At 44.3% G+C, this 27,074-nt stretch overlaps 1 protein-coding gene across 1 annotated transcript in view; it reads left to right on the top strand.

The window, feature by feature from the left end:
• LOC149429383 (sodium/potassium/calcium exchanger 1-like) overlaps positions 1 to 25,458 on the top strand; it is a gene marked incomplete at its 3' end in the record, with an annotated part of 111,106 nt that extends 85,648 nt beyond the window's left edge. The window contains exons 5-6 of the mRNA XM_089666469.1: positions 6,350 to 6,430; positions 25,346 to 25,458. Coding sequence (XP_089522595.1) covers positions 6,350 to 6,430; positions 25,346 to 25,458 — 194 coding nt within the window. The remainder of the gene's footprint in view (positions 1 to 6,349; positions 6,431 to 25,345) is intronic.
• Positions 25,459 to 27,074: the final 1,616 nt, after the last annotated feature.

Here is a 27,074-nt window from a genome sequence, read left to right as displayed (position 1 = left end):
ATATCCTCACTGTCTTCTGGGTCCAATGCTGATTGGCTGCCTTGTCGCATAGGCTGCAAGGGCACCATTCACGGAATGACTTGCATTTTTCTCAAGGAATGCAAGGTGTTCTGTGATTGGATGAGGTGGAGATCATGAATTCACTGCCCAGACTCATCACCTCATCCAATCAGGGAAGACTTTGCATCCATTGAAAATCCATCCAAAATGCAAAGCGTTCCCTAAATGGTACCCATGGTGAGCAAGAGCACCCTGTGTTCACCAAGCAGCAGGACATCCATACGGAAGACAGTGAGGATCACTGCAGCAGTGGCGGCTATTGCAGTGACTCTCCACTTCCACAGGGATTGGCCAGGTAACTATTCAAAAATATCCATGCCTGGAATTCAGCTGTCACAATATTGGGCTTAAGCAGTGCAATGAGCAAAGTGCAGCAAGCCAAAACAACCAATCAGAAATCACTTTAGTGAAGTTGAACTAGTAAAAAATGATTCTGATTCTTTGAGGTGATGCACTCGGACCACTCTGACGCACTTTGTGATTGAGAAAAGATCCTCCTGATGTGTCTTATATGTTTATTTCCTGTGGTCGTCATCTCCATCTAGTGGCCATAATGCAGTATTTATCTTTAATATGTCAATTAGAAACATACAGCATTATGGCCACTAGATGGAGTTGATGCTCTTGGAAAATACACATATCATACACATTACGGGGATTATTGAAGGCTCCTCAGGAGTTCACACAACAGTTTCTTTTTATAAATAGACCTGTTTATTTTTGTACTGAATATGTCCTCATCATGATGACCATAATGTGGATTAATGCAGAAAAACAATGTGTGTGGCATGAAGCTTCCATAAATGTTTGCGAAATCTGAATTATGTTGATGTAACCCTCATTTTTTGTATTTGTACTTGCTGCCATTCAATATAACATTTAGCTTTCTATGTCTCTATGTTCATTGTTACATATATAATACAATCAGCATCTTTGCTGAGGAATACTGCTGCTGTAAAGTTCTGGGGGCCGGTCTAGTTTCTTTAGCTTTGCTTTTAGATTAGCATTAGATTGTAACAGTTTGCTATAAAAATCGCAACTTAGTTTTTCTTCAGATTGTGTCTGATGTTTGCCTTGTGTGTGTGGTGCGCATGGTCAGCATACAGGGGGGAAAATAATTCTTTGATCCCATGCAGATTTTGTAAGTTTGCCCACTAATGAAGAAATGAAGGGCCTATAATTCTTATCATAGGTGTATTCTAAATGATAGAGACAGAATATCAACCAAAAATCCAGAAAAAACACGTGATACAAATGCAGGGGCGGACTGACAACTCATGGGCCCCCCGTGCAATAGGGGATCATGGGGCTCCTGTGTCCTTGCCCAAACTCAAAAAAGCCTATGAAAAAGGTACCAGGGGCATCTCATGGGGTCCCCTACTGACCTCGGGCCCTCGGGCAGTGCCCGAGTTTCCAAATGGTCAGTCTGCCCCTGTACAAATGTTATAAATTGAGTTACAGTTTAGTGAGTAAAATAAGTATTTGATCCCCTACCAACCAACAATGATTCTGGCTCCCACAGATTGGCTGTGTGCTCATGTGGTACACAGATTAGTCCTGTCAATTTAACTCCTTGATTCCGAGCATACGCAAATATACGGCCTCTCGGTGGCTGGGCCTTGACGCCGAGCGGCCACATATTTGCGTACTATTTGAACACGCATATGTGCTGAGAGCGCGTGCCCTGCACGCTCCCAGCACATATGCTGGTGTCTCACGGAAAGGTCCCAATCTCCCCTTGCGATTGGGACCTTTTCTAATCATGTGACCGCCATGAAAGCCAATCACAGCGGTCACATGACCCTAAAACCCCAGCCCCGCCTCCCGGTGTCTGACACCCCTTAAAGGGCCGGGAGGTGCCGGTGTGAAGAGGTTAAGATGGTGCTCCTAACGACAACTCGTTATGTGTATCAAAGACACCTGTCCACAGAATCTCTTTCTTCCATTCAAACCTCACCATCACATGCAAAGAGCTGTCAATGGACATCAGGGACAAGATTGTAGACCTGCACAAGGCTGGAATGGGCTACAAGACCATCAGCAAGAAGTTTGGTGAGAAGGAGACAACTGTTGGAGTGATTATTCACAAATGGAAGGATTAAAACATAACCATCAATAGCCCTCAGTCTGGAGCTCCATGTACAATTTCACCTCATGGGGTAAGGCTGATCATGAGAAAAGTGAGGGATCGGCCCAGAACTACACGGGAGGAGCTTGTGAATGATCTCAAGGCAGTTGGACCACAGTCACCAAACAAACCATTGGTAACACAATACGCCGCCATGGATTGAAATCCTACAGTGAAATCCTACAGTGCCTGCAAGGTGCTCCTGCCCAAGAAGGCTCATGTACAGGCCTGTCTGAAGTCTGCCAATGAACATCTAAATGATTCAGAGAAGGATTGGGAGAAAGTCTTGTGGTCAGATGAGACCAAAATTAAGCTCTTTGGCATTAACTCGACTTGCTGTGTTTGGAGGAAGAAAAATGCTGACTATGACCCTAAGAACACCCTACAGTCAAGCATGGAGGTGGAAACATTATGCTTTGGGGCTATTTCACTGCTAAAGGTACAGGCCGACTTTACCACCTTGAGCAGGCCAATGGACGGGGCCATGTATTGTAAAATCTTGGATGAGAAGCTTCTTCCCTCAGTCAGAACACTGAACATGGGTCATGGATGGGTCTTCCAGCATTACAGTGACCCAAGACAAACCACCAAGGCAGCAAAGGAGTGGCTCAAGAAGAAGCTCATTAAGGTCATGGAGGGACCTAAAACTTTGAGTTGCCAAGCGACAGCCAAAAAACCTTAAGGATTTAGAGAAGATCTATAAAGAAGAGCGGACCAAAATCTCTCCTGAGATGTCTGCAAACCTGGGAACCAACTACAAGAGACGTCTTACCTCTGTGCTGGCCAACAAGGGATTCTCCACCAAATACTAAGTCATGTTTTGCTTGGGGATCAGATACTTATTTTACTCACTGAACTGCAACTCAATTTATAACATTTGTATTGTGAGTTTTTTCTGGATTTTTATTTGAAATTCTGTCTCTATCATTTAAAATACACCTATGATAAACATTATAGACCCTTCATTTCTTTGTAAGTGGGCAAACCTACAAAATCTGCAGGGGATCAAATAATTATTTTCCAATTACTAGAGAATGTTGCAAGTGACAGTCACATTATTTCTGATCTATATCTACTGGGTTTACAAACATCTATGGCCTTTTTGGTCTATTTATAAAACAAAACAAAAAATCATTGGATAAATGTCATAAACATTCACTCAGCTGTCACAAATAATCCTTGCGATGTACTAATACGGGGGGTATTTACTAAAACTGCATGGTGAAAAAACCGGTGCACCTCTACATAGTAACCAATCAGCTTCCAGGTTTTATTGTCAAAGCTTAATTGAACAATGTGAAGTCAGAAGCTGATTGGCTCCCATGTACAGCTGCACCAGATCTTGAGCGCTCCAGTTTTAGTAAATCTCCTCCAATGTGTATTTCCTATGATTAACATATTTCAGGAAATAACCCATTATGGCCAGTCTATGGAGCTGATGACCAGAGATAATAAACAGGCAAATTTCGATGACTATTCATGACAGCTGAGCGAATGCTTGTGGTATTTGTCTGGAAAACATTTTTAAAAATAGACCTCATAGTTTAAGAATTCCAGGTATGGGTGTTGTTACATAGTGACATTGGTCCAGCTTGGTCCGATGTATTTATGTATATCCCAGGGGCGGACTGACCATTTGGAAACTCGGGCACTGCCCGAGGGCCCGGGGTCAGTAGGGGGCCCCATTAGAGGCCCCTGGTACCTTTTTCATAGGCTTTTTTGAGTTTGGGCAAGGACACAGGGGCCCCATGATCCCCTATTGCCCGGGGGCCCCATGAGTTGTCAGTCCGCCCCTGGTATATACTATACTATGTACTATACCTGTGGGATCATCCTGGAAGCTGGAAATCACTGCAGCTCACATTGATGTCCCGTGCCGAGCCCTGCTGCATTGTGGGCATGGATGCCATTTGAAAAATGCTTTGCAATTCTATTTTTTTAAATTGCAAGAAAAATAATTAATTGTATTCCTTTCTATCCTCTGACTAAGCCACCCACCCGCACACAACTGCAAAGAGCAATGCAATGTTGGTGTGGTGTGGGAACATGCGCTGCACTGCTGAGAAAAAGCCCTAAAATGTAGTTTGCAAGGCAGATTTAAGTGGTCAGTAGGTTGTAAATCCCCCCTAATCCCACCTGCTATCACAAATCACTCCCTCAAATCCCCTCTGCTAGTACAAATCCCCCCTCCTTGTACAAATTCCTCCTCCAAAATCCACCCTCCTAGTACAAATCCCCCCTCCTAGTACAAATCCCCCCTTTTAATACAAATCCCTCCTCCAAAATCCCCCTCCTAGTACAAATCCTTCCCCAATCCTAAATCCCCCCCCCCCCAAATCCTAAGTCTCCCCCCAGCACAAATTCCCCTCCAAAATTCCCCCACCTAGCACAAGTCCCCCTCCAATATCCCCCATCCTAGTACAAATTCCCCCTCCTTGTACAAATTCCTCCTCCAAAATCCACCCTCCTAGTACAAATCCCCCCTCCTAATACAAATCCCTCCTCCAAAATCCACCCTCCTAGTACAAATCCACCCTCCTAGTACAAATCCCCCCTCCTAATACAAATCCCTCCTCCAAAATCCCCCTCCTAGTACAAATCCCTCCCCAATCCTAAATCCCCCCCAGCACAAATTCCCCTCCAAAATTCCCCCACCTAGCACAAATTCCCCTCCAAAATCCCCCTCCTAGTACAAACCCCCACCCCCAATCCTAAATCCCCCCCAGCACCAATTTTTCCCATCCTGCACAAATTCCCCTCCAAAATTCCCCCACCTAGCACAAATTCCCCTCCAAAATTCCCCCACCTAGCACAAATTCCCCTCCAAAATCCCCCTCCTAGTACAAATCCCCCCAATCCTAAATCCCCCCCCAGCACAAATTCTCCCAACTAGCACAAATTCCCCTCCAAAATTCCCCCACCTAGCACAAATTCCCCTCCAAAACCCCCCTCCTAGTACAAATCCCCACCCCCAATTCTAAATCCCCCCAGCACAAATTTTCCCATCCTAGCACAAATTCCCCTCCAAAATTCCCCCCAACTAGCACAAATCCCCCTCCCCTAAAGCCTAAGTGTGGGCGGACCCCATGCCATTTTTTTTTTTAAACTTTGGCATGGGTTTCCCCCAATATCAATACCAGACCTAAGGTCTGTTTTTTTTTTTATTTTCGACGTGGGGTTTTCCTTAAAATCCATACAAGACCCAGAGGGCCTGGCATGGATTGGGCGGGGGCCATATGTGTTTGCACCAGGGGCAAACTGACAACTCATGTGGCCCCCAGGCAATAGGGGATCATGGGGCCCCTGTGTCCTTGCCCAAACTCAAAAAAGCCTATGAAAAAGGTACCAGGCACATCTCATGGGGCCCCCTACTGACCCCGGGCCCTCGGGCAGTGCCCGAGTTTCCAAATGGTCAGTCCGCCCCTGGTTTGCACCTATTACACTGCTTTATGGACTTTGGCATGTAATGGCCAAACTGAACACCTCTCTATCTCTATGGACAGTCAGTAATACCAGATGTCACCAGTAGGTGGTGTTGCAAGCAAGAGCTAAATTCCAAGCAGCTGTTCGAAGGGAGAAACTTGAGTCCCCTTTTGAGATTTGAGGCCTTTTTGTGCATTTATTTTAGTAGTGAATTATCATACAGGGACTTATTTGGGGCAGGACCCTATAGACTTTTATTATGGGAGCGCCATTGAAGTCAATGTGACGGAAAATGCTCCAAAAAGTAGTTTATGTACCTTTAGAGCTTCAGGCATTGACCTACAGACACCTGAACACTCAACTGTGAACAGGGACCTTTTGAAAAGCATGGAATTCAGATTGTTGAGTATTTTGGAGCTCTGCGTTACAAAATGCTCCGATATGAATGGGGGCTTAGACAGGTGATACAAGGAAAAATAAATGAACAATTTTTCTTGCAATTTAAAAAATAGAATTGGGAAATTGTTTTATTTTGCATAACTACCAGAAATATCACTCCAATTTTAATTTTCCTTTTAGTTTCCTTAGTATATCCCACACCTGTTAGACAGTGTGCTCTGTACATATGGATGGAATGAACGCACGCGCTTGTGTATGTGACCTATAGATGTGTTTAGAGCTTTGTTATATATTTTTGTACAGTAGGAGTGAACAGTAAGTTCATTTTCTCCTTTACAGCAAAGTTTAAGGACAAGGCTGAAATCTTGAACAACATGGCCAAGGCCAAGGTAGAGGCAAAAGGACTGAAAGGACTGAAAGGTGAGAAAAGGAGGCTTTCATGTTGTTCTTTTTTCTTGACGTTACACCATACTGAACATATCAGGGTCACCAGGGAAACGACAGAAGCTCAGTAGGGCATGGCTTGGAAAGTACCGACAGATATCCCCCCTAAAACTTTAAAGCAGCAGTATTGGAGGATCCCACCAGTCTGTTCTCCTGGTCCATTGATTCCCTTTCAGAGATAGTCCTCTATGAGTGATGGTCTAGAACCAGGGTACTGAATTCAAATTCACAGAGGTCCGGTCAGTAACCTTTTCTTTATCCATGTTCTATGACTCGGGTCCTTCACATCATAGCCCTGCTCCCTCTTTACATCACAGCCCCCTTTACATCATAGCCCTGCTCCCTCTTTACATCACAGCCCCCTTTACATCATAGCCCTGCTCCCTCTTTACATCACAGCCCCCTTTACATCAGTGTCCTCAGTCCCTCTTTACATCACAGCCCCCTTCACATCAATGTCCTCAGTCCCTCTTTACATCACAGACCCCTTTACATCAGTGTCCTCAGTCCCCTCTTTCACAGACTCCCCCCTTTCACATCAGAGCCCCCCCTCCTCACATCACAGCCCCCTTTACAGAAGGGTCTTCAGTCCTCTCTTTCATATCACAGACTTCCCCCTTTCACATCAGAGCCCCCTCTCCTCACATCACAGCCCCCTCTTTGATCATAATCCCCCCCTTTCACATTACAGCCCACCGTCCTCACATCACAGCCCCCCTTTCATCATAGTCCCACCCCTTTTAAATTAGAGCCCCCTCTTTACATCACAGCCCCCTTTACAAAAGGGTCTTCAGTCCTCTCTTTCATATCACAGACTTCCCCCTTTCACATCAGAGCCCCCTCTCCTCACATCACAGCCCCCTCTTTGATCATAATCCCCCCCTTTCACATTACAGCCCACCCCCCTCTCATCATAGTCCCCCCTTTTTTGAATTAGAGCCCCCTCTTCACATCACAGCCCCCTTTACAGAAGGGTCTTCAGTCCTCTCTTTCACATCACAGACTCTCCCCTGTCACAGCATAGCCCCCTCTCGTCACATCACAGCCCCCCCCCCTTTCATCATTATCCCCCCTTTTACATTACAGCCCACCCCCCTCTCATCATAGTCCCCCCCTTTTTGAATTAGAGCCCCCTCTTTACATCACAGCCCTCTCTACAGAAGTGTCTTCAGTTCTCTCTTTCACGTCACAGACTCCCCCCTGTCACATCATAGCCCCCTCTCCTCACATCCTAGCCCCCCCTTTCATCATAATCCGCCCCTTTTACATTACAGCCCACCCCCCCTCTCATCATAGTCCCCCCTTTTTGAAATAGAGCCCCCTCTTTATATCACAGCCCCCTTTACAGAAGGGTCTTCAGTCCTCTCTTTCACATCACAGACTGCCCCCTGTCACATCATAGCCCCATCTCCTCAAATCACAGCCCCCTCTTTCATCATAATCCCCCCCCATTCACATTACAGCACACCCCCCTCTCAATTCCCCCCCCCTTTCACATTACAGCCCACCCTCCTCACATCACAGCCCCCCTTTCATCATAGTCCCCCCCCTTTTAAATTAGAGCCCCTCTTTACATCACAGCCCCCTTTACAGAAGGGTCTTCAGTCCTCTCTTTCATATCACAGACTCCCCCCTTTCACATCATAGCCCCCTCTACTCACATCACAGTCCCCTCTTTCATCATAATCTCCCCTTTCACATTACAGCACACCCCCCTCTCATCATAGTCCCCCCCTTTTTAAATTAGAGCCCCCTCTTTACATCACAGCCCCATTTGCAGAAGTATCTTCAGTCCTCTCTTTCACATCACAGACTCCCCCCTTTCACATCAGAGCCCACTCTCCTCACATCACAGCCCCCCCTTTCATTATAGTCCCCTCCTTTAACATCACAGCTCACCCTCCTCACATCACAGCCCCCCCTCCAACATTATAGGCCCCACCCCTAACATCACAACCCCCAAAATCACAGCTCCCCCCCTCCTCACATCATAGCCCCCTTTGCAATCACAGTCCCCCTCCCATATCACTGCTCCCCCCTCTCACATTAAAGCCTGCCTATAATACAGTCCTACCTTAGCATGGCAGAGAACAGGAGACACAGCAGGGTGGATTCCTCTTCTGTATGTGTATTCACCAGGGGCGGACTGACCATTTGGAAACTGGGGTCAGTAGGGGGCCCTATGAGATGCCCCTGGTACCTTTTTCATAGGCTTTTTTGAGTTTGGGCAAGGATACAGGGGCCCCATGATCCCCTATTGCCCGGGGGCCCCATGAGTTGTCAGTCTGCCCCTGGTATTCACCTACCTGCCCCTGCTGGGAAGAGGGCGGGAGATACAAAAGGTCTGCACTGAGGGTGGGAGCTGACCAACTCTTCTTGTTAACAAGCGAAAGGTTGGGTAGCTCCCGCTCCCCGTATAGAAATGCCGTATCTCCCACCCTCTTCCCTTTTGAGAGCTTAACGGCAGGCAGGAGAATATATATACAGAAGAGGAATCCATCCTGTTGTGTCTTGCGCCCTCTCCTGTGCTGTGAGTATTAACAGTTGGAGCGACGGCTCCAGGAGAGGAGTCCACTCAGGCTGCTAAGTGGTGTGGCCATGGTCCAGACAGGACTGTCACTCAGTCCATGTCCAGACCACGGTCTGCTGTTTAGTGATGCTTGGTCTAGAACAGCGGTTCTCAACCTGGGGGTCGCGACCCCTTTGGGGGTCGAACGACCATTTCCCAGGGGTCGCCTAAGACCATCGGAAAACACATATTTCCGATGGTCTTAGGAACCGAGACACCGCTGCAGTCTCCGGCGATGTGTGGGCGGGATGATACGCTGCTGTCACCTGGCCACACCTCCGGGATCGCTCAGCAGCTCCGCCTCCTCACCGCTGATTGGCCACCGGAACTGTAGCTCAGGAGAGGCACACAGGCGGCCAATCACCGGCGAGGAGGTGGAGCTTGGAGAGGAGGAGCCGAGCGGCAGCGCGCGTACATCAAAGAAGACCGAGGGAGCTGCCGGAGCGAGTGAAGAGGAGAGAGGCCAGAGAAGGAAGACAGCTGACAGGTAAGTGAGAGAGCGAGCCCAGGCTGGAGCAGGGGTCAGCAAAGTAAGTATCATTGGTGTCAGTGGGAGGAATAGTGCCCCATCATTTGTAATACCAACGATGGGGCACTATTCCTCCCCCCACTGACACCAACGATGGGGCACTATTCCTCCCCCCACTGACACCAACGATGGGGCACTATTCCTCCCCCCACTGACACCAACGATGGGGCACTATTCTTCCCCCCACTGACACCAACGATGGGGCACTATTCCTCCCCCCACTGACACCAACGATGGGGCACTATTCCTCCCCCCACTGACACCAACGATGTGGCACTATTCCTCCCCCCACTGACACCAACGATGTGGCACTATTCCTCCCCCCACTGACACCAACGATGGGACACTATTCCTCCCCCCACTGACACCAACGATGGGGCAGTATTCCTCCCCCCACTGACACCAACGATGGGGCAGTATTCCTCCCCCCACTGACACCAACGATGGGGCAGTATTCCTCCCCCCACTGACACCAACGATGGGGCAGTATTCCTCCCCCCACTGACACCAACGATGGGGCACTATTCCTCCCCCCACTGACACCAACGATGGGGCACTATTCCTCCCCCCACTAACACCAACGATGGGGCAGTATTCCTCCCCCCACTGACACCAACGATGGGGCAGTATTCCTCCCCCCACTGACACCAACGATGGGGCAGTATTCCTCCCCCCACTGACACCAACGATGGGGCACTATTCCTCCCCCCACTGACACCAACGATGGGGCACTATTCCTCCCCCCACTGACACCAACGATGGGGCACTATTTCCCCCCCCCTGACCCCAATGATGGGGCACTATTCTCCCCTCCACCACACTGACATCAATGATGGGGCACTATTCCTCCCACTGACACCAACGATGGGGCACTATTTCCCCCCCCCTGACCCCAATGATGGGGCACTATTCTCCCCTCCACCACACTGACATCAATGATGGGGCACTATTCCTCCCACTGACACCAACGATGGGGCACTATTTCCCCCCCCCTGACCCCAATGATGGGGCACTATTCTCCCCTCCACCACACTGTAATCAATGATGGGGCACTATTCCTCCCACTGACACCAATGATGGGGCACTATTCCTCCCACTGACACCAGTGATGGGGCACTACTCCCACTGACACCAGTGATGGGGCACTACTCCCACTGACACCAGTGATGGGGCACTACTCCCCCCACTGACACCAGTGATGGGGCACTACTCCTCCCACTGACACCAGTGATGGGGCACTACTCCTCCCACTGACACCAATGATGGGGCACTACTCCCCCCACTGACACCAATGATGGGGCACTACTCCCCCCACTGACACCAATGATGGGGCACTATTCCTCCCACTGACACCAATGATGGAGCACTACTCCTCCCACTGACACCAGTGATGGGGCACTACTCCCCCCACTGACACCAGTGATGGAGCACTACTCCCCCCACTGACACCAATGATGGGGCACTACTCCCCCCACTGACACCAATGATGGGGCACTACTCCCCCCACTGACACCAATGATGGGGCACTACTCCTCCCACTGACACCAATGATGGGGCACTATTCCTCCCACTGACACCAGTGATGTGGCACTATTCCTCCCACTGACACCAGTGATGGGGCACTACTCCTCCCACTGACACCAGTGATGGGGCACTACTCCCCCCACTGACACCATTGATGGAGCACTACTCCCCCCACTGACACCAATGATGGGGCACTACTCCCCCCACTGACACCAATGATGGGGCACTACTCCTCCCACTGACACCAATGATGGGGCACTATTCCTCCCACTGACACCAACGAAGGGGCACTATTCCTCCCACTGACTCCAACGATGGGGCACTATTCCTCCCACTGACTCCAACAATGGGGCACTATTCCTCCCACTGACTCCAACGATGGGGCACTATTCCTCCCACTGACACCAACGATGGGGCACTATTCCTCCCACTGACACCAACGATGGGGCACTATTCCTCCCACTGACACCAACGATGGGGCACTATTCCTCCCACTGACACCAACGATGGGGCACTATTCCTCCCACTGACACCAACGATGGGGCACTATTCCTCCCACTGACACCAACGATGGGGCACTATTCCTCCCACTGACACAAACGATGGGGCACTATTCCTCCCACTGACACCAACGATGGGGCACTATTCCTCCCACTGACACCAACGATGGGGCACTATTCCTCCCACTGACACCAACGATGGGGCACTATTCCTCCCACTGACACCAACGATGGGGCACTATTCCTCCCACTGACACCAACGATGGGGCACTATTCCTCCCACTGACACCAACGATGGGGCACTATTCCTCCCACTGACACCAACGATGGGGCACTATTCCTCCCACTGACACCAGTGATGGGGCACTATTCCTCCCACTGACACCAGTGATGGGGCACTATTCATCCCACTGACATCAGTGATGGGGCACTATTCCTCCCACTGATACCAACGATGGGGCACTATTCCTCCCACTGATACCAATGATGGGGCACTATTCATCCCACTGACATCAGTGATGGGGCACTATTCCTCCCACTGACACCAATGATGGGGCACTATTCCTCCCACTGATACCAACGATGGGGCACTATTCCTCCCACTGATACCAACAATGGGGCACTATTCATCCCACTGACATCAGTGATGGGGCACTACTCCTTCCACTGACACCAATGACATGGCACTACTCCTCCCTCTGCAAAATTACAGTTATGAAGTAGCAATGAAAATAATTTTATGGTTGGGGGTCACCACAACATGAGGAACTGTATTAAGGGGTCGCGGCATTAGAAAGGTTGAGAACCACTGGTCTAGAAGGTGGCGCAAGCACTGGAATACTAGAATGGTTTACAGCAGTATTTTAGGTTTCCACTAGTCTATTCTTCTGGTTCAGGTATTACCATGCAGAGATAGTCTTCTATGAGCTTTGCCCAGGACAAAGTGTTGGCAGAAGGTGGAGCAAGTATCGGAACACTAGAATGGCTTAAAGCAGTATTGGAGGATTCCACCAGTCTATTCTCCTGGTTCATTGATTCCTATGGAGGAGAGAAAGTCTTCTATGAGCTGTGGCCAGGGCAAAGTGTTGGCAGAAGGTGGAGCAAGTATCGGAACACTAGAATGGCTTAAAGCAGTATTGGAGGATTCCACCAGTCTATTCTCCTGGTTCATTGATTCCTATGGAGGAGAGAAAGTCTTCTAAGAGCTGTGGCCAGGGCAAAGTGATGGTCTGGATCAGTGTTTCTCAACCATTTTTTGGTCAAGGCACCCTCTAAAATTATGGAAAGTCTCCCCATTCTAAAATGTAAAAAACCTTTCTAATGGTTTTACATAATGCATCAACATCCACAAATGTAGGACACCCAGCATGATTTATTCTTCCAAATCACTGGTATTCCAGTGTTTCTCTTCTCCTTAACTTTTTTTTCCCACCACACAGCTAATGTGACCCCAGCACTCTAAAAGAGAGAGGCGGGGAAGGTCAAACAAGGAAGCTGTTCAGACGACCAACATCCTCCTTATCAACTGTTGGTGTCATTGGTTGTTTGGATGCCGATGGATAGAAGGTCATAATGGTGCACAATGAAAACATGTGGCTTTGTGTATCTAAAAGGCAAGCTTGATCCACCTCTGGCTTGTGTACAATTTTTTGGGCACTTTTTAGGCATTTTGCCAAGGCACCCCTGAAGAAACCTCAAGGCACCCTGGTTGAAAAAGGCTGGTCTAGAAGAGTGGTCTCCAAACTGTTGCCTGGGAATCTGATGCTGCCATTTGCTTGCCTTTATCTTGTCCCTGGGGGCCTTCTATCATTCATCCCACTGATAGAAGCCACTATTCTGCCCACGGATACCAACAATGGAACATAATTCCTGGCACTGACATCAACAATGAGGCACTATTCCATCCCCTAACACCAAAGATGGGGCACTATTTACTCCCACTGATGATGAAGAAAAATTCTACTACCTGAAGTCGGGCAGTAAACTGGCCCTTTGTTTAGAAAGTTTGGTGATCCCTGGTCTAGAACGTGCAGCAAGTATTGGAACACTAGAATTGTTTACAGCAGTATTGGAGGTTTCCACCAGTCTGTTCTTCTGGTTTAGTGATTCCCATGTAGATATGGTCTTCTATGAGCTATGCCCAGGGCAAAGGCATGATCTATATCAGCTGACTTCAAACTGTGGTCTGTGGGCCAGATGCGGCCCCTTACTTGCCTGTATCCAGCCCTTGGGGCACTGTTCCTCCCACTGACATCAACGATCAGGTGCAATTCCTTCCCCTGATGCCAAAAATGGGGCACTATATCTCCCACTGGCACCAATGATGAGACACTATTCCTCCCACTGATACCAATGATGGGCACTATTCCTCCCACTGATACCAATGATGGGGCACTATTCCTCCCACTGATACCAATGATGGGGCACTATTCCTCCCACTGATACCAATGATGGGGGACTATTCCTCCCACTGATACCAATGATGGGGGACTATTCCTCCCACTGATACCAATGATGGGGCACTATTCCTCCCACTGATACCAATGATGGGGCACTATTCCTCCCACTGATACCAATGATGGGGCACTATTCCTCACACTAATACCAATGATGGGGCACTATTCCTCACTCTAATACCAATGATGCGGCACTATTCCTCCCACTGATGCCAATGATGGGGCACTATTCCTCCCACTGACACCAATGATGGGGCACTATTCCTCCCACTGACACCAATGATGGGGACTATTCCTTCCTCTAATACCAATGATGGGGACTATTCCTCCCACTGATACCAATGATGGGGACTATTCCTCCCACTGATACCAATGATGGGGCACTATTCCTCCCACTGATACCAATGATGGGGCACTATTCCTCCCACTGACACCAATGATGGGGCACTATTCCTCCCACTGATACCAATGATGGGGATTATTCCTCCCACTGATACCAATGATGGGGCAGTATTCCTCCCACTGATACCAATGATGGGGCACTATTCCTCCCACTGACACCAATGATGGGGCACTATTCCTCCCACTGATACCAATGATGGGGCACTATTCCTCCCACTGATACCAATGATGGGGCACTATTCCTCCCACTGATACCAATGATGGGGCACTATTCCTCCCACTGATACCAATGATGGGGCACTATTCCTCCCACTGATACCGATGATAGGGCACTATTATTCCCACTGATACCAATGATGGGGCACTATTCCTCCTACTCATACAAATGATGGGGCACTATTCCTCCCACTGATACCAATGATGGGGCACTATTCCTCCCACTGATAGCAATAATGGGACAATATTCTTCCCACTAATATCAACGACGGGGCACTATTCCTCCCACTGACACCAATGATGGGGACTATTCCTCCCACTAATACCAATGATGGGGCACTATTCCTCCCACTGACACCAATGATGGGGCACTATTCCTCCCACTGATACCAATGATGGGGCACTATTCCTCCCACTGATACCAATGATGGGGCACTATTCCTCCCACTGACACCAATGATGGGGCACTATTCCTCCTAATGACACTTAACTTCCTGACCCCTGTTCCAGCATGGTGCTGCTGCAGCCAGCATACCTGGTTGCAGCAGCACCATCAGCATGGCACACTTACCTGTCAGCAGTCCTTCTTCACTCCGGCCTCTCCCTCACTCGATGTTCGCTCCGCCTCCTCACAGGTGATTGGCCGCCTGTGTGCCTTTCCTGAGCTACAGTTCTGGTGCCCAATCACCGGCGAGGAGGCGGAGCCGAGCGGCAGCGCGAACATCGAGTGAGGGAGTGGCCGGAGTGAATGAAGGAGCAGCGTTTCCTGGACTGGATCGTCATGGGACTGGGACACGGAGCCAGGAAAGATACAGTAGCCCCCTGCCTGCTCCTGTACTTAGTGTCCCTTCCTCGCGGCAAATACGCCCCTGCCGGCGGGCCAGATAAATGTCCTCGGCGGGCTGCATGTGGCCCGCGGGCCGTAGTTTGAGAACCCTTGGTTTAGAGTGTTAAGTCTAATTCATCCAACCATTGTCTAGGTGTGATTTCCATTCACCTTTTGTTTGGATCACCCAGCTAGCTAACCTAATAACTTACTGTTTAGGGTGTTAAGTCTATTTCTGTATATAGCTGCCTTTGCATATGATCATGTGATCAGTCTCAGTCTGCATTGTATAAAAAGCCTGTTTGAGTTTAAAATAGAGTTCCATGTTTATACAGACTGGTCTTGTCTTGTAGTCTTGTGTGGTCAGCGGTGGTGTCCGTGGATCTGTGTTCGGACAGGGAAGCGGGAGTCTAACAGAAATACGCTAGTGCAGTCGGGGTCCGGTTCTGTTACATCCCCCCTTATGTATTATACATGGAGATCATATCCCCCTTATGTATTATACATGGAGATCATATCCCCCCTTATGTATTATACATGGAGATCATATCCCCCCCCTTATGTATTATACATGGAGATCATACCCCCCCTTATGTATTATACATGGAGATCATATCCCCCCTTATGTATTATACATGGAGATCATATCCCCCCTTATGTATTAAACATGGAGATCATATCCCCCTTATGTATTATACATGGAGATCATATCCCCCCTTATGTATTATACATGGAGATCATATCCCCCCTTATGTATTATACATGGAGATCATATCCCCCCCTTATGTATTATACATGGAGATCATATCCCCCCTTATGTATTATACATGGAGATCATATCCCCCCTTATGTATATTATACATGGAGATCATATCCCCCCTTATGTATTATACATGGAGATCATATCCCCCCTTATGTATATTATACATGGAGATCATATCCCCCCTTATGTATTATACATGGAGATCATATCCCCCCTTATGTATTATACATGGAGATCATATCCCCCTTATGTATTATACATGGAGATCATATCCCCCCTTATGTATTATACACGGAGATCATATCCCCCCCTTATGTATTATACACGGAGATCATATCCCCCCCTTATGTATTATACATGGTGATCATATCCCCCCTTATGTATTATACATGGAGATCATATCCCCCTTTATGTATTATACATGGTGATCATATCCCCCCTTATGTATTATACATGGAGATCATATCCCCCTTATGTATTATACATGGTGATCATATCCCCCCTTATGTATTATACACGGAGATCATATCCCCCCTTATGTATTATACATGGAGATCATATCCCCCTTTATGTATTATACATGGAGATCATATCCCCCTTATGTATTATACATGGTGATCATATCCCCCTTATGTATTATACATGGAGATCATATCCCCCCTTATGTATTATACATGGAGATCATATCCCCCCCCCCCTTATGTATTATACATGGAGATCATATCCCCCCCCCCTTATGTATTATACATGGTGATCATATCCCCCCTTATGTATTACACATGGAGATCATATCCCCCTTATGTATTATACATGGAGATCATATCCCCCCCCCCCCCTTATGTATTATACATGGAGATCATATCCCCCCTTATGTATTATACATGGTGATCATATCCCCCTTATGTATTATACATGGAGATCATATCCCCCCTTATGTATTATACATGGAGATCATATCCCCCCCCCCTTATGTATTATACATGGAGATCATATCCCCCCTTATGTATTATACATGGAGATCATATCCCCCGTTATGTATTATACATGGAGATCATATCCCCCCTTATGTATTATACATGGAGATCATATCCCCCTTATGTATTATACATGGAGATCATATCCCCCCCTTATGTATTATACATGGAGATCATATCCCCCCTTATGTATTATACCGCATGGTATATCCCATGTGATTCGCACAGGAACTACACCGCATGTTATATCACGTGTGACTCGCACAGGAACCGCGCCGCATGGTATATTGCATGTGACTCTCACAGGAACCGCACCGCATGGTACATCGCGTGTGACTCGCACATGAACTGTACTGCATGGTATATCGCGTGTGATTCGCACAGGAATCGCACCACATTCCCGTACGAATCACATGCGATTTGTGTGCGGTGCGATCGGAGCCGTACATTGTGTATGGCTCTAATCGCACCACACCTGCACCAAAAACATGCAGGATCCTTTTGACATGTGAAATCCCATATTAGTCAGTGAGGCTGGGTTCACACATATGCGGTGCGGTATATCGCATGTGATTTGCATGGGAACCGCTCCACATTCCTGTGTGAATCACGTGCGATTTGAGCTGTACATTATGTACCACCTTAAAAACGTACAGGACCCTTTTTTTGGTCCGGACTAGAACTGGATCGCACGGGTATTCACACCTATGCTATTCGATTCTGCACATCGCGCCTCATTTTGCGGACCGATTTTGGGGTGTTATTTAACATACACACCCTCAGCGGTTCGCATGAATGGGGTGCGATTCTGATGCGGTGCGGAATTTGCCAGAAAACGCACCGCTTCAGTGTGAACCCGGGCTCAAAGTATTTCATAGCTGGCACAGCCAACTGATTTATGACAGTTCAGCCATTGTTACTATTCACTCCTTCCATGGCCCTTTAAGAAGTTCTAAACGCCTGGAGACGGAGGCGGGCATTCTGATCATGTGACCTCTGCGATTGGCAGTCATAGCGGTCACATGATTGGAAAGCTCAGGAGCTTTCCTGTACCAGTTTGCAGTGCCCAGGGCAAAGATGCCAAACTGGATGCCAAACTGCGCCCACCCCCCCCCCACACACACCCCAGTTCATGGTGTGCAAACGTAGGGGATCCTACACCCAGCAGTCACCCGCTTGTCAAAATCCTTGGTGTCAGTAGAAGGAATTGTGCTTCATTGTTGGTGTCACGGGGAGGAATAGTGCCCCAAGGGCTGGATACAGGCAAGAAAAGGGCCGCATCTGGCCTGTGGGCTTTGGTCTGGAGACCTTTGCCCTCAGAATAAATGGTGATCTGAATGGAGAGGTTTCACTATTTTCTGCTTTTATTTGTTGTTCATACATTACGAAATGTAACTTTTTTTTTCTTCTTAAAGCTCAGTCAGTGTTCCAGAAAATTCAGCCTGAATTGTGTCTTTAGGCCTGGTTCACAAAACATGCGTTTCAGTTGAGTTTTATTCTTTCACTGATACCAATGATGGGGCACTATTCCTTCCACTGACACCAATAATGAGGTGTATAACTCCTACTGACACTAATGATGAGGGTGTTCCTTCCACTGACACCAATGATGAGTGTATTCCTTCCACTGACAGCAACGATGGAGAACCATTCCTTCTATGAAGCACTATTCCTCCCACTGACACCAACAATGGGACACTATTCCTTCCACTGACACCAATGATGGGGCACTATTCCTCCCACTGACACCAATGATCGGCACTATTCCTCCCACTGATACCTATGATGGGGCACTATTCCTCCCACTGACACCAATGATCGGCACTATTCCTCCCACTGATACCAATGATGGGGCACTATTCCTCCCACTGACACCAATGATCGGCACTATTCCTCCCACTGATACCAATGATGGGGCACTATTCCTCCCACTGATACCAATGATGGGGCACGATTCCTCCCACTGATACCAATGATGGGGCACTATTCCTCCCACTGACACCAATGATGGGGCACTATTCCTCCTACTGATACCAATGATGGGGCACTATTCCTCCCACTGATACCAATGATGGGGCACTATTCCTCCCACTGACACCAATGATGGGGCACTATTCCTCCCACTGATACCAATGATGGGGCACTATTCCTCCCACTGATACCAATGATGGGGCACTATTCCTCCCACTGATACCAATGATGGGACACTATTCCTCCCACTGACACCATGATGGGGCACTATTCCTCCCACTGACACCAATGATGGGACACTATTCCTCCTACTGACACCAATGATGGGGCACTATTCCTCCCACTGACACCAATGATGGGGCACTATTCCTCCCACTGACACCAATGATGGGGCACTATTCCTTCCACTGACACCAATGATGAGGTGTATTCCTTCCACTGACAGCAAAGATGGAGAACCATTACTTCTATGAAGCACTATTACCCCCACTGACACCAATGATGGGACACTATTCCTCCCACTGATACCAGTGATGGGGCACTATTCCTCCCACTGACACCAATGATGGGGCACTATTCCTCCCACTGACACCAATGATGAGGTGTATTCCTTCCACTGACAGCAACGATGGAGAACCATTACTTCTATGAAGCACTATTCCCCCCACTGACACCAGTGATGGGACACTATTCCTCCCACTGACACCAATGATGGGGCACTATTCCTCCCACTGACACCAATGATGGGGCACTATTCCTCCCACTGACACCAATGATGAGGTGTATTCCTTCCACTGACAGCAACAATGGAGAACCATTACTTCTATGAAGCACTATTCTTCCCACTGACACCAATGATGGGGCACTATTCCTCCCACTGATACCAATGATGGGGCACTATTCCTCCCACTGATACCAATGATGGGGCACTATTCCTCCCATTGACAGCAGTGATGGGGCCCTATTCCTCCCACTGACACCAATGATGGGACACTATTCCTCCCACTGACACCAATGATAGGGCACTATTCCTCCCACTGACACCAATGATGGGGCACGATTTCTCCCACTAATGACAATGATGGGGCACTATTCCTCCCACTGACACCAATGATGGGACACTATTTCTCCCACTGATACCAATGATGGGGCACTATTTCTCCCACTAATCACAATGATGGGGCACTATTCCTCCCACTGACACCAATGATGGGGGACTATTCCTGTCACCACCATAATACATAAGGGGGATATGATCACCATGTATAATACATAAGGGGGGGGTATGATCTCCATGTATAATACATAAGGGGGATATGATCTCCATGTATAATACATAAGGGGGATATGATCTCCATGTATAATACATAAGGGGGGGATATGATCACCATGTATAATACATAAGGGGGGGATATGATCTCCATGTTTAATACATAAGGGGGATATGATCTCCATGTATAATACATAAGGGGGGATATGATCTCCATGTATAATACATAAGGGGGGATATGATCTCCATGTATAATACATAAGGGGGGATATGATCTCCATGTATAATACATAAGGGGGGATATGATCTCCATGTATAATACATAAGGGGGGATATGATCACCATGTATAATACATAAGGGGGGATATGATCTCCATGTATAATACATAAGGGGGGGGGGGGATATGATCACCATGTATAATACATAAGGGGGATATGATCACCATGTATAATACATAAGGGGGGATATGATCTCCATGTATAATACATAAGGGGGGATATGATCTCCATGTATAATACATAAGGGGGATATGATCTCCATGTATAATACATAAGGGGGATATGATCTCCATGTATAATACATAAGGGGGGATATGATCACCATGTACAATACATAAGGGGGGATATGATCTCCATGTATAATACATAAGGGGGATATGATCTCCATGTATAATACATAAGGGGGATATGATCACCATGTATAATACATAAGGGGGATATGATCTCCATGTATAATACATAAGGGGGATATGATCACCATGTATAATACATAAGGGGGGATATGATCTCCATGTATAATACATAAGGGGGGATATGATCTCCATGTATAATACATAAGGGGGGATATGATAACCATATATAATACATAAGGGGGGATATGATCTCCATGTATAATACATAAGGGGGGATTATGATCTCCATGTATAATACATAAGGGGGGGATATGATCTCCATGTATAATACATAAGGGGGGGATATGATCTCCATGTATAATACATAAGGGGGATATGATCTCCATGTATAATACATAAGGGGGATATGATCTCCATGTATAATGCATAAGGGGGGATATGATCTCCATGTATAATACATAAGGGGGGATATGATCACCATGTATAATACATAAAGGGGGATATGATCACCATGTATAATACATAAGGGGGGATATGATCTCCATGTATAATACATAAGGGGGGATATGATCTCCATGTATAATACATAGGGGGGGATATGATCTCCATGTATAATACATAAGGGGGGGATATGATCTCCATGTATAATACATAAGGGGGATATGATCTCCATGTATAATACATAAGGGGGATATGATCTCCATATATAATACATAAGGGGGATATGATCACCATGTATAATACATAAGGGGGGATATGATCACCATGTATAATACATAAGGGGGGATATGATCTCCATGTATAATACATAAGGGGGGGGGGGGATATGATCTCCATGTATAATACATAAGGGGGGGGGGGGATATGATCACCATGTATAATACATAAGGGGGATATGATCACCATGTATAATACATAAGGGGGGATATGATCTCCATGTATAATACATAAGGGGGGATATGATCACCATGTATAATACATAAGGGGGGATATGATCTCCATGTATAATACATAAGGGGGGATATGATCACCATGTATAATACACAAGGGGGGATATGATCTCCATGTATAATACATAAGGGGGATATGATCTCCATGTATAATACATAAGGGGGGTATGATCTCCATGTATAATACATAAGGGGGATATGATCACCATGTATAATACATAAGGGGGATATGATCTCCATGTATAATACATAAGGGGGATATGATCTCCATGTATAATACATAAGGGGGGTATGATCTCCATGTATAATACATAAGGGGGATATGATCTCCATGTATAATACATAAGGGGGATATGATCTCCATGTATAATACATAAGGGGGATATGATCTCCATGTAGAATACATAAGGGGGGATATGATCTCCATGTATAATACATAAGGGGGGATATGATCTCCATGTATAATACATAAGGGGGATATGATCTCCATGTATAATACATAAGGGGGGTATGATCTCCATGTATAATACATAAGGGGGATATGATCACCATGTATAATACATAAGGGGGATATGATCTCCATGTATAATACATAAGGGGGGATATGATCTCCATGTATAATACATAAGGGGGGATATGATCTCCATGTATAATACATAAGGGGGGATATGATCTCCATGTATAATACATAAGGGGGGATATGATCTCCATGTATAATACATAAGGGGGATATGATCTCCATGTATAATACATAAGGGGGATATGATCTCCATGTATAATACATAAGGGGGGATATGATCACCATGTACAATACATAAGGGGGGATATGATCTCCATGTATAATACATAAGGGGGATATGATCTCCATGTATAATACATAAGGGGGGATATGATCACCATGTATAATACATAAGGGGGATATGATCTCCATGTATAATACATAAGGGGGATATGATCACCATGTATAATACATAAGGGGGGATATGATCTCCATGTATAATACATAAGGGGGGATATGATCTCCATGTATAATACATAAGGGGGGATATGATAACCATATATAATACATAAGGGGGGATATGATCTCCATGTATAATACATAAGGGGGGATTATGATCTCCATGTATAATACATAAGGGGGGGATATGATCTCCATGTATAATACATAAGGGGGGGATATGATCTCCATGTATAATACATAAGGGGGATATGATCTCCATGTATAATGCATAAGGGGGGATATGATCTCCATGTATAATACATAAGGGGGGATATGATCACCATGTATAATACATAAGGGGGATATGATCTCCATGTATAATGCATAAGGGGGGATATGATCTCCATGTATAATACATAAGGGGGGATATGATCACCATGTATAATACATAAGGGGGGATATGATCACCATGTATAATACATAAGGGGGGATATGATCTCCATGTATAATACATAAGGGGGATATGATCTCCATGTATAATACATAGGGGGGGATATGATCTCCATGTATAATACATAAGGGGGGGATATGATCTCCATGTATAATACATAAGGGGGATATGATCTCCATGTATAATACATAAGGGGGATATGATCTCCATATATAATACATAAGGGGGATATGATCACCATGTATAATACATAAGGGGGGATATGATCTCCATGTATAATACATAAGGGGGGATATGATCTCCATGTATAATACATAAGGGGGGTATGATCTCCATGTATAATACATAAGGGGGATATGATCTCCATGTATAGTACATAAGGGGGGATATGATCTCCATGTATAATACATAAGGGGGGATATGATCACCATGTATAATACATAAGGGGGGATATGATCTCCATGTATAATACATAAGGGGGGATATGATCTCCATGTAAAATACATAAGGGGGATATGATCTCGATGTATAATACATAAGGGGGATATGATCTCCATATATAATACATAAGGGGGATATGATCACCATGTATAATACATAAGGGGGGATATGATCTCCATGTATAATACATAAGGGGGGATATGATCTCCATGTATAATACATAAGGGGGGTATGATCTCCATGTATAATACATAAGGGGGATATGATCTCCATGTATAGTACATAAGGGGGGATATGATCTCCATGTATAATACATAAGGGGGGATATGATCTCCATGTATAATACATAAGGGGGGATATGATCTCCATGTATAATACATAAGGGGGGATATGATCTCCATGTATAATACATAAGGGGGATATGATCACCATGCATAATACATAAGGGGGGATATGATCACCATGTATAATACATAAGGGGGGATATGATCACCATGTATAATACATAAGGGGGGATATGATCTCCATGTATAATACATAAGAGGGGATATGATCTCCATGTATAATACATAAGGGGGGATATGATCACCATGTATAATACATAAGGGAGTATATGATCACCATGTATAATACATAAGGGGGGATATGATCTCCATGTATAATACATAAGGGGGGATATGATCTCCATGTATAATACATAAGGGGGGATATGATCACCATGTATAATACATAAGGGGGGATATGATCACCATGTATAATACATAAGGGGGGATATGATCACCCACCCAAAGTGACATAAGGGGGGTATGATCTCCATGTATAAATACATCAGTGGTTCATATAGTGAACTCGGTGTAGTTATTCCCCCTGAGGTCATCACAGAGGACAAGGGGGCGCACTTTACGTCTGGAGGAGAAGAAATGTAATCTCCAAACACGGAAAGGTTTCTTCACAGTGAGAGCTGTGAGAATGTGGAATAGACTCCCTCAAGAGTTGGTTGTGGCCAGCTCAGTGGATTGCTGTAGGAAAGTCCTGGATTCTTTCTTGGATACACAGAATATAACTGGATATAACATTTATAGGGAAAGTTGATCCAGGGAATATCTGATTGCCTCTTGGGGGATCAATAAGGAATTTTTTCCCCAGCAGTAGCAAATTGGATCGTGTTTTTTTTTTTTGCCTTCCTCTGGATCAACTGTGGGTGTAGGATAACTTTTTTTTAATGGTTGAACTGGATGGACTTTTGTCTTTTTTCAGCCAGACTAACTATATAACTATGTGTGTGGCTTTAGACTGCACTCCCTGCATTGACATGATAGTCTTGAAGTAGACCAGAAATGCAAACTATTTGTTTTTAGGGGCTAACAGGATTATGGGTATTAACTGTGAGAGGATATGGAGGTATGGACCTACATTCTGTATACATGAGTAGGAGTAAAGGACCTCACAGTGAGCTGCTCTGCCTATTTCTCTGCAGATGAGAAGGATGGCGGGGAGATGCAAAACACGGTGAATGTTCAGGTGACTCCCCCCACTGGGTCTGAGCCATCCAAAGATGAAGAAGATGATGGAGACAAAGATGACACCCAGGTAGGGGGCGTTTTACATCATACAATATATATACAATATATGATAAATATTACAATAATTTATCATTAATATTATTACAATATATTATTACAATTTATTATTATTGAAATATTATTATCATTAGTATTATTAAATATATTAGTAGTAGCAGTAGTAGTAGTATTATCAAAATATATAATTATTATAATATTATTACAATTAGTTATTATCAATATTACAAAATGTTATCATTAATATTATTACAATATATTGTTACCATTTATTATTAATATTATTATTATTGCAATATTTTCATTAATATTATTACAATATATTATTAGTAGTAGTAGTAGAAATTATTATTACTATTATGCTAATGTATTATTACAAATATATAATTAATAATATATTAATATTTTTACAATTAGTTATTATTATCGTTATTATTACAAAATGTTATCATTAATATTATTACAATATATTAATACAATTTATTATTATTATTGTTATTATTGCAATATTATTATTAATATTACTATATATTATTGCTATTATTAGTAGTAATAGTAATAATTGTTACTAATAATTATTGCTATTATATTAATGTATTATTACAAATATATTCTAATTAATAATATATTATTATTATAATGAGTTATCATTATTATTATTACAAAATGTTATAATTAATATTACTACAATATATTATTACCATTTATTATTATTGCAATATTATCATTAATATTATTACAATATATTATTATTATTATTTTTATTATTATTATTAGTAATAATTATTACATATTATTATTATTATTACTATTATACTAATGTATTATTACAAATATATTATAATTAATACTATATTAATATTATTACAATGAATTATTATGATCATTATTATTACAAAATGTTATCATTAATATTATCACAATATATTATTATTAGTAGTAGTAGTAGTAATAATTATTACTTATTATTATTACTATTATACTAATGTATTATTACAAATTTATAATTAATAATATATTAATATTATTACAATTAATTATCATTATTATTATTACAAAATGTTATCATTAATATTATAACAATATATTAACATTTTGTATTATTATTATTGCAATATTACCAATAATATTATTACAATTATTTGTTATTATTATTATTAAAAAGTGTTGTCATTAATATTATTACAATATATTATTATTATTAGTAGCAGTGGTAATAATTATTACTAATTATTATTATACTAATGTATTATTACAAATATATTATAATTAATAATATTATTACACTTTTGTATTATTATTATTGTTATTAATCTTATTATTATAGCAAGTTTGTATTAATATGATATTATTATTATTACTACTATCATTATTGTTACGACTGTTATTTTTTACTATTACAATTATTATATTATAATCATATATATAATTGCAATATATTATCAATAATATTATTAAAATATACAGCATAATTATTATTTTTATTAATATTCCTATTATTATCTTTTTTTATTATCATTATTTTATTTAATATTATTCAATTTATTTAGTAATGCCTATTTTATTTGCACGTAGGCATCCATGGGTGTGAAAGGTTTCTTTGCTTAGAGCAAGCTCATTGCTCGC

The sequence above is a fragment of the Staurois parvus genome, unplaced genomic scaffold (assembly GCF_062004578.1).
Source record: "Staurois parvus isolate SC_StPar_1 unplaced genomic scaffold, SC_StPar_1.0 ptg002726l, whole genome shotgun sequence".
NCBI classification, from domain to species: Eukaryota; Metazoa; Chordata; class Amphibia; order Anura; family Ranidae; genus Staurois; species Staurois parvus.
The sequence above is the reverse complement of the archived record's forward strand: the minus strand, read 5'-3'. Positions and strand labels throughout refer to the sequence as shown.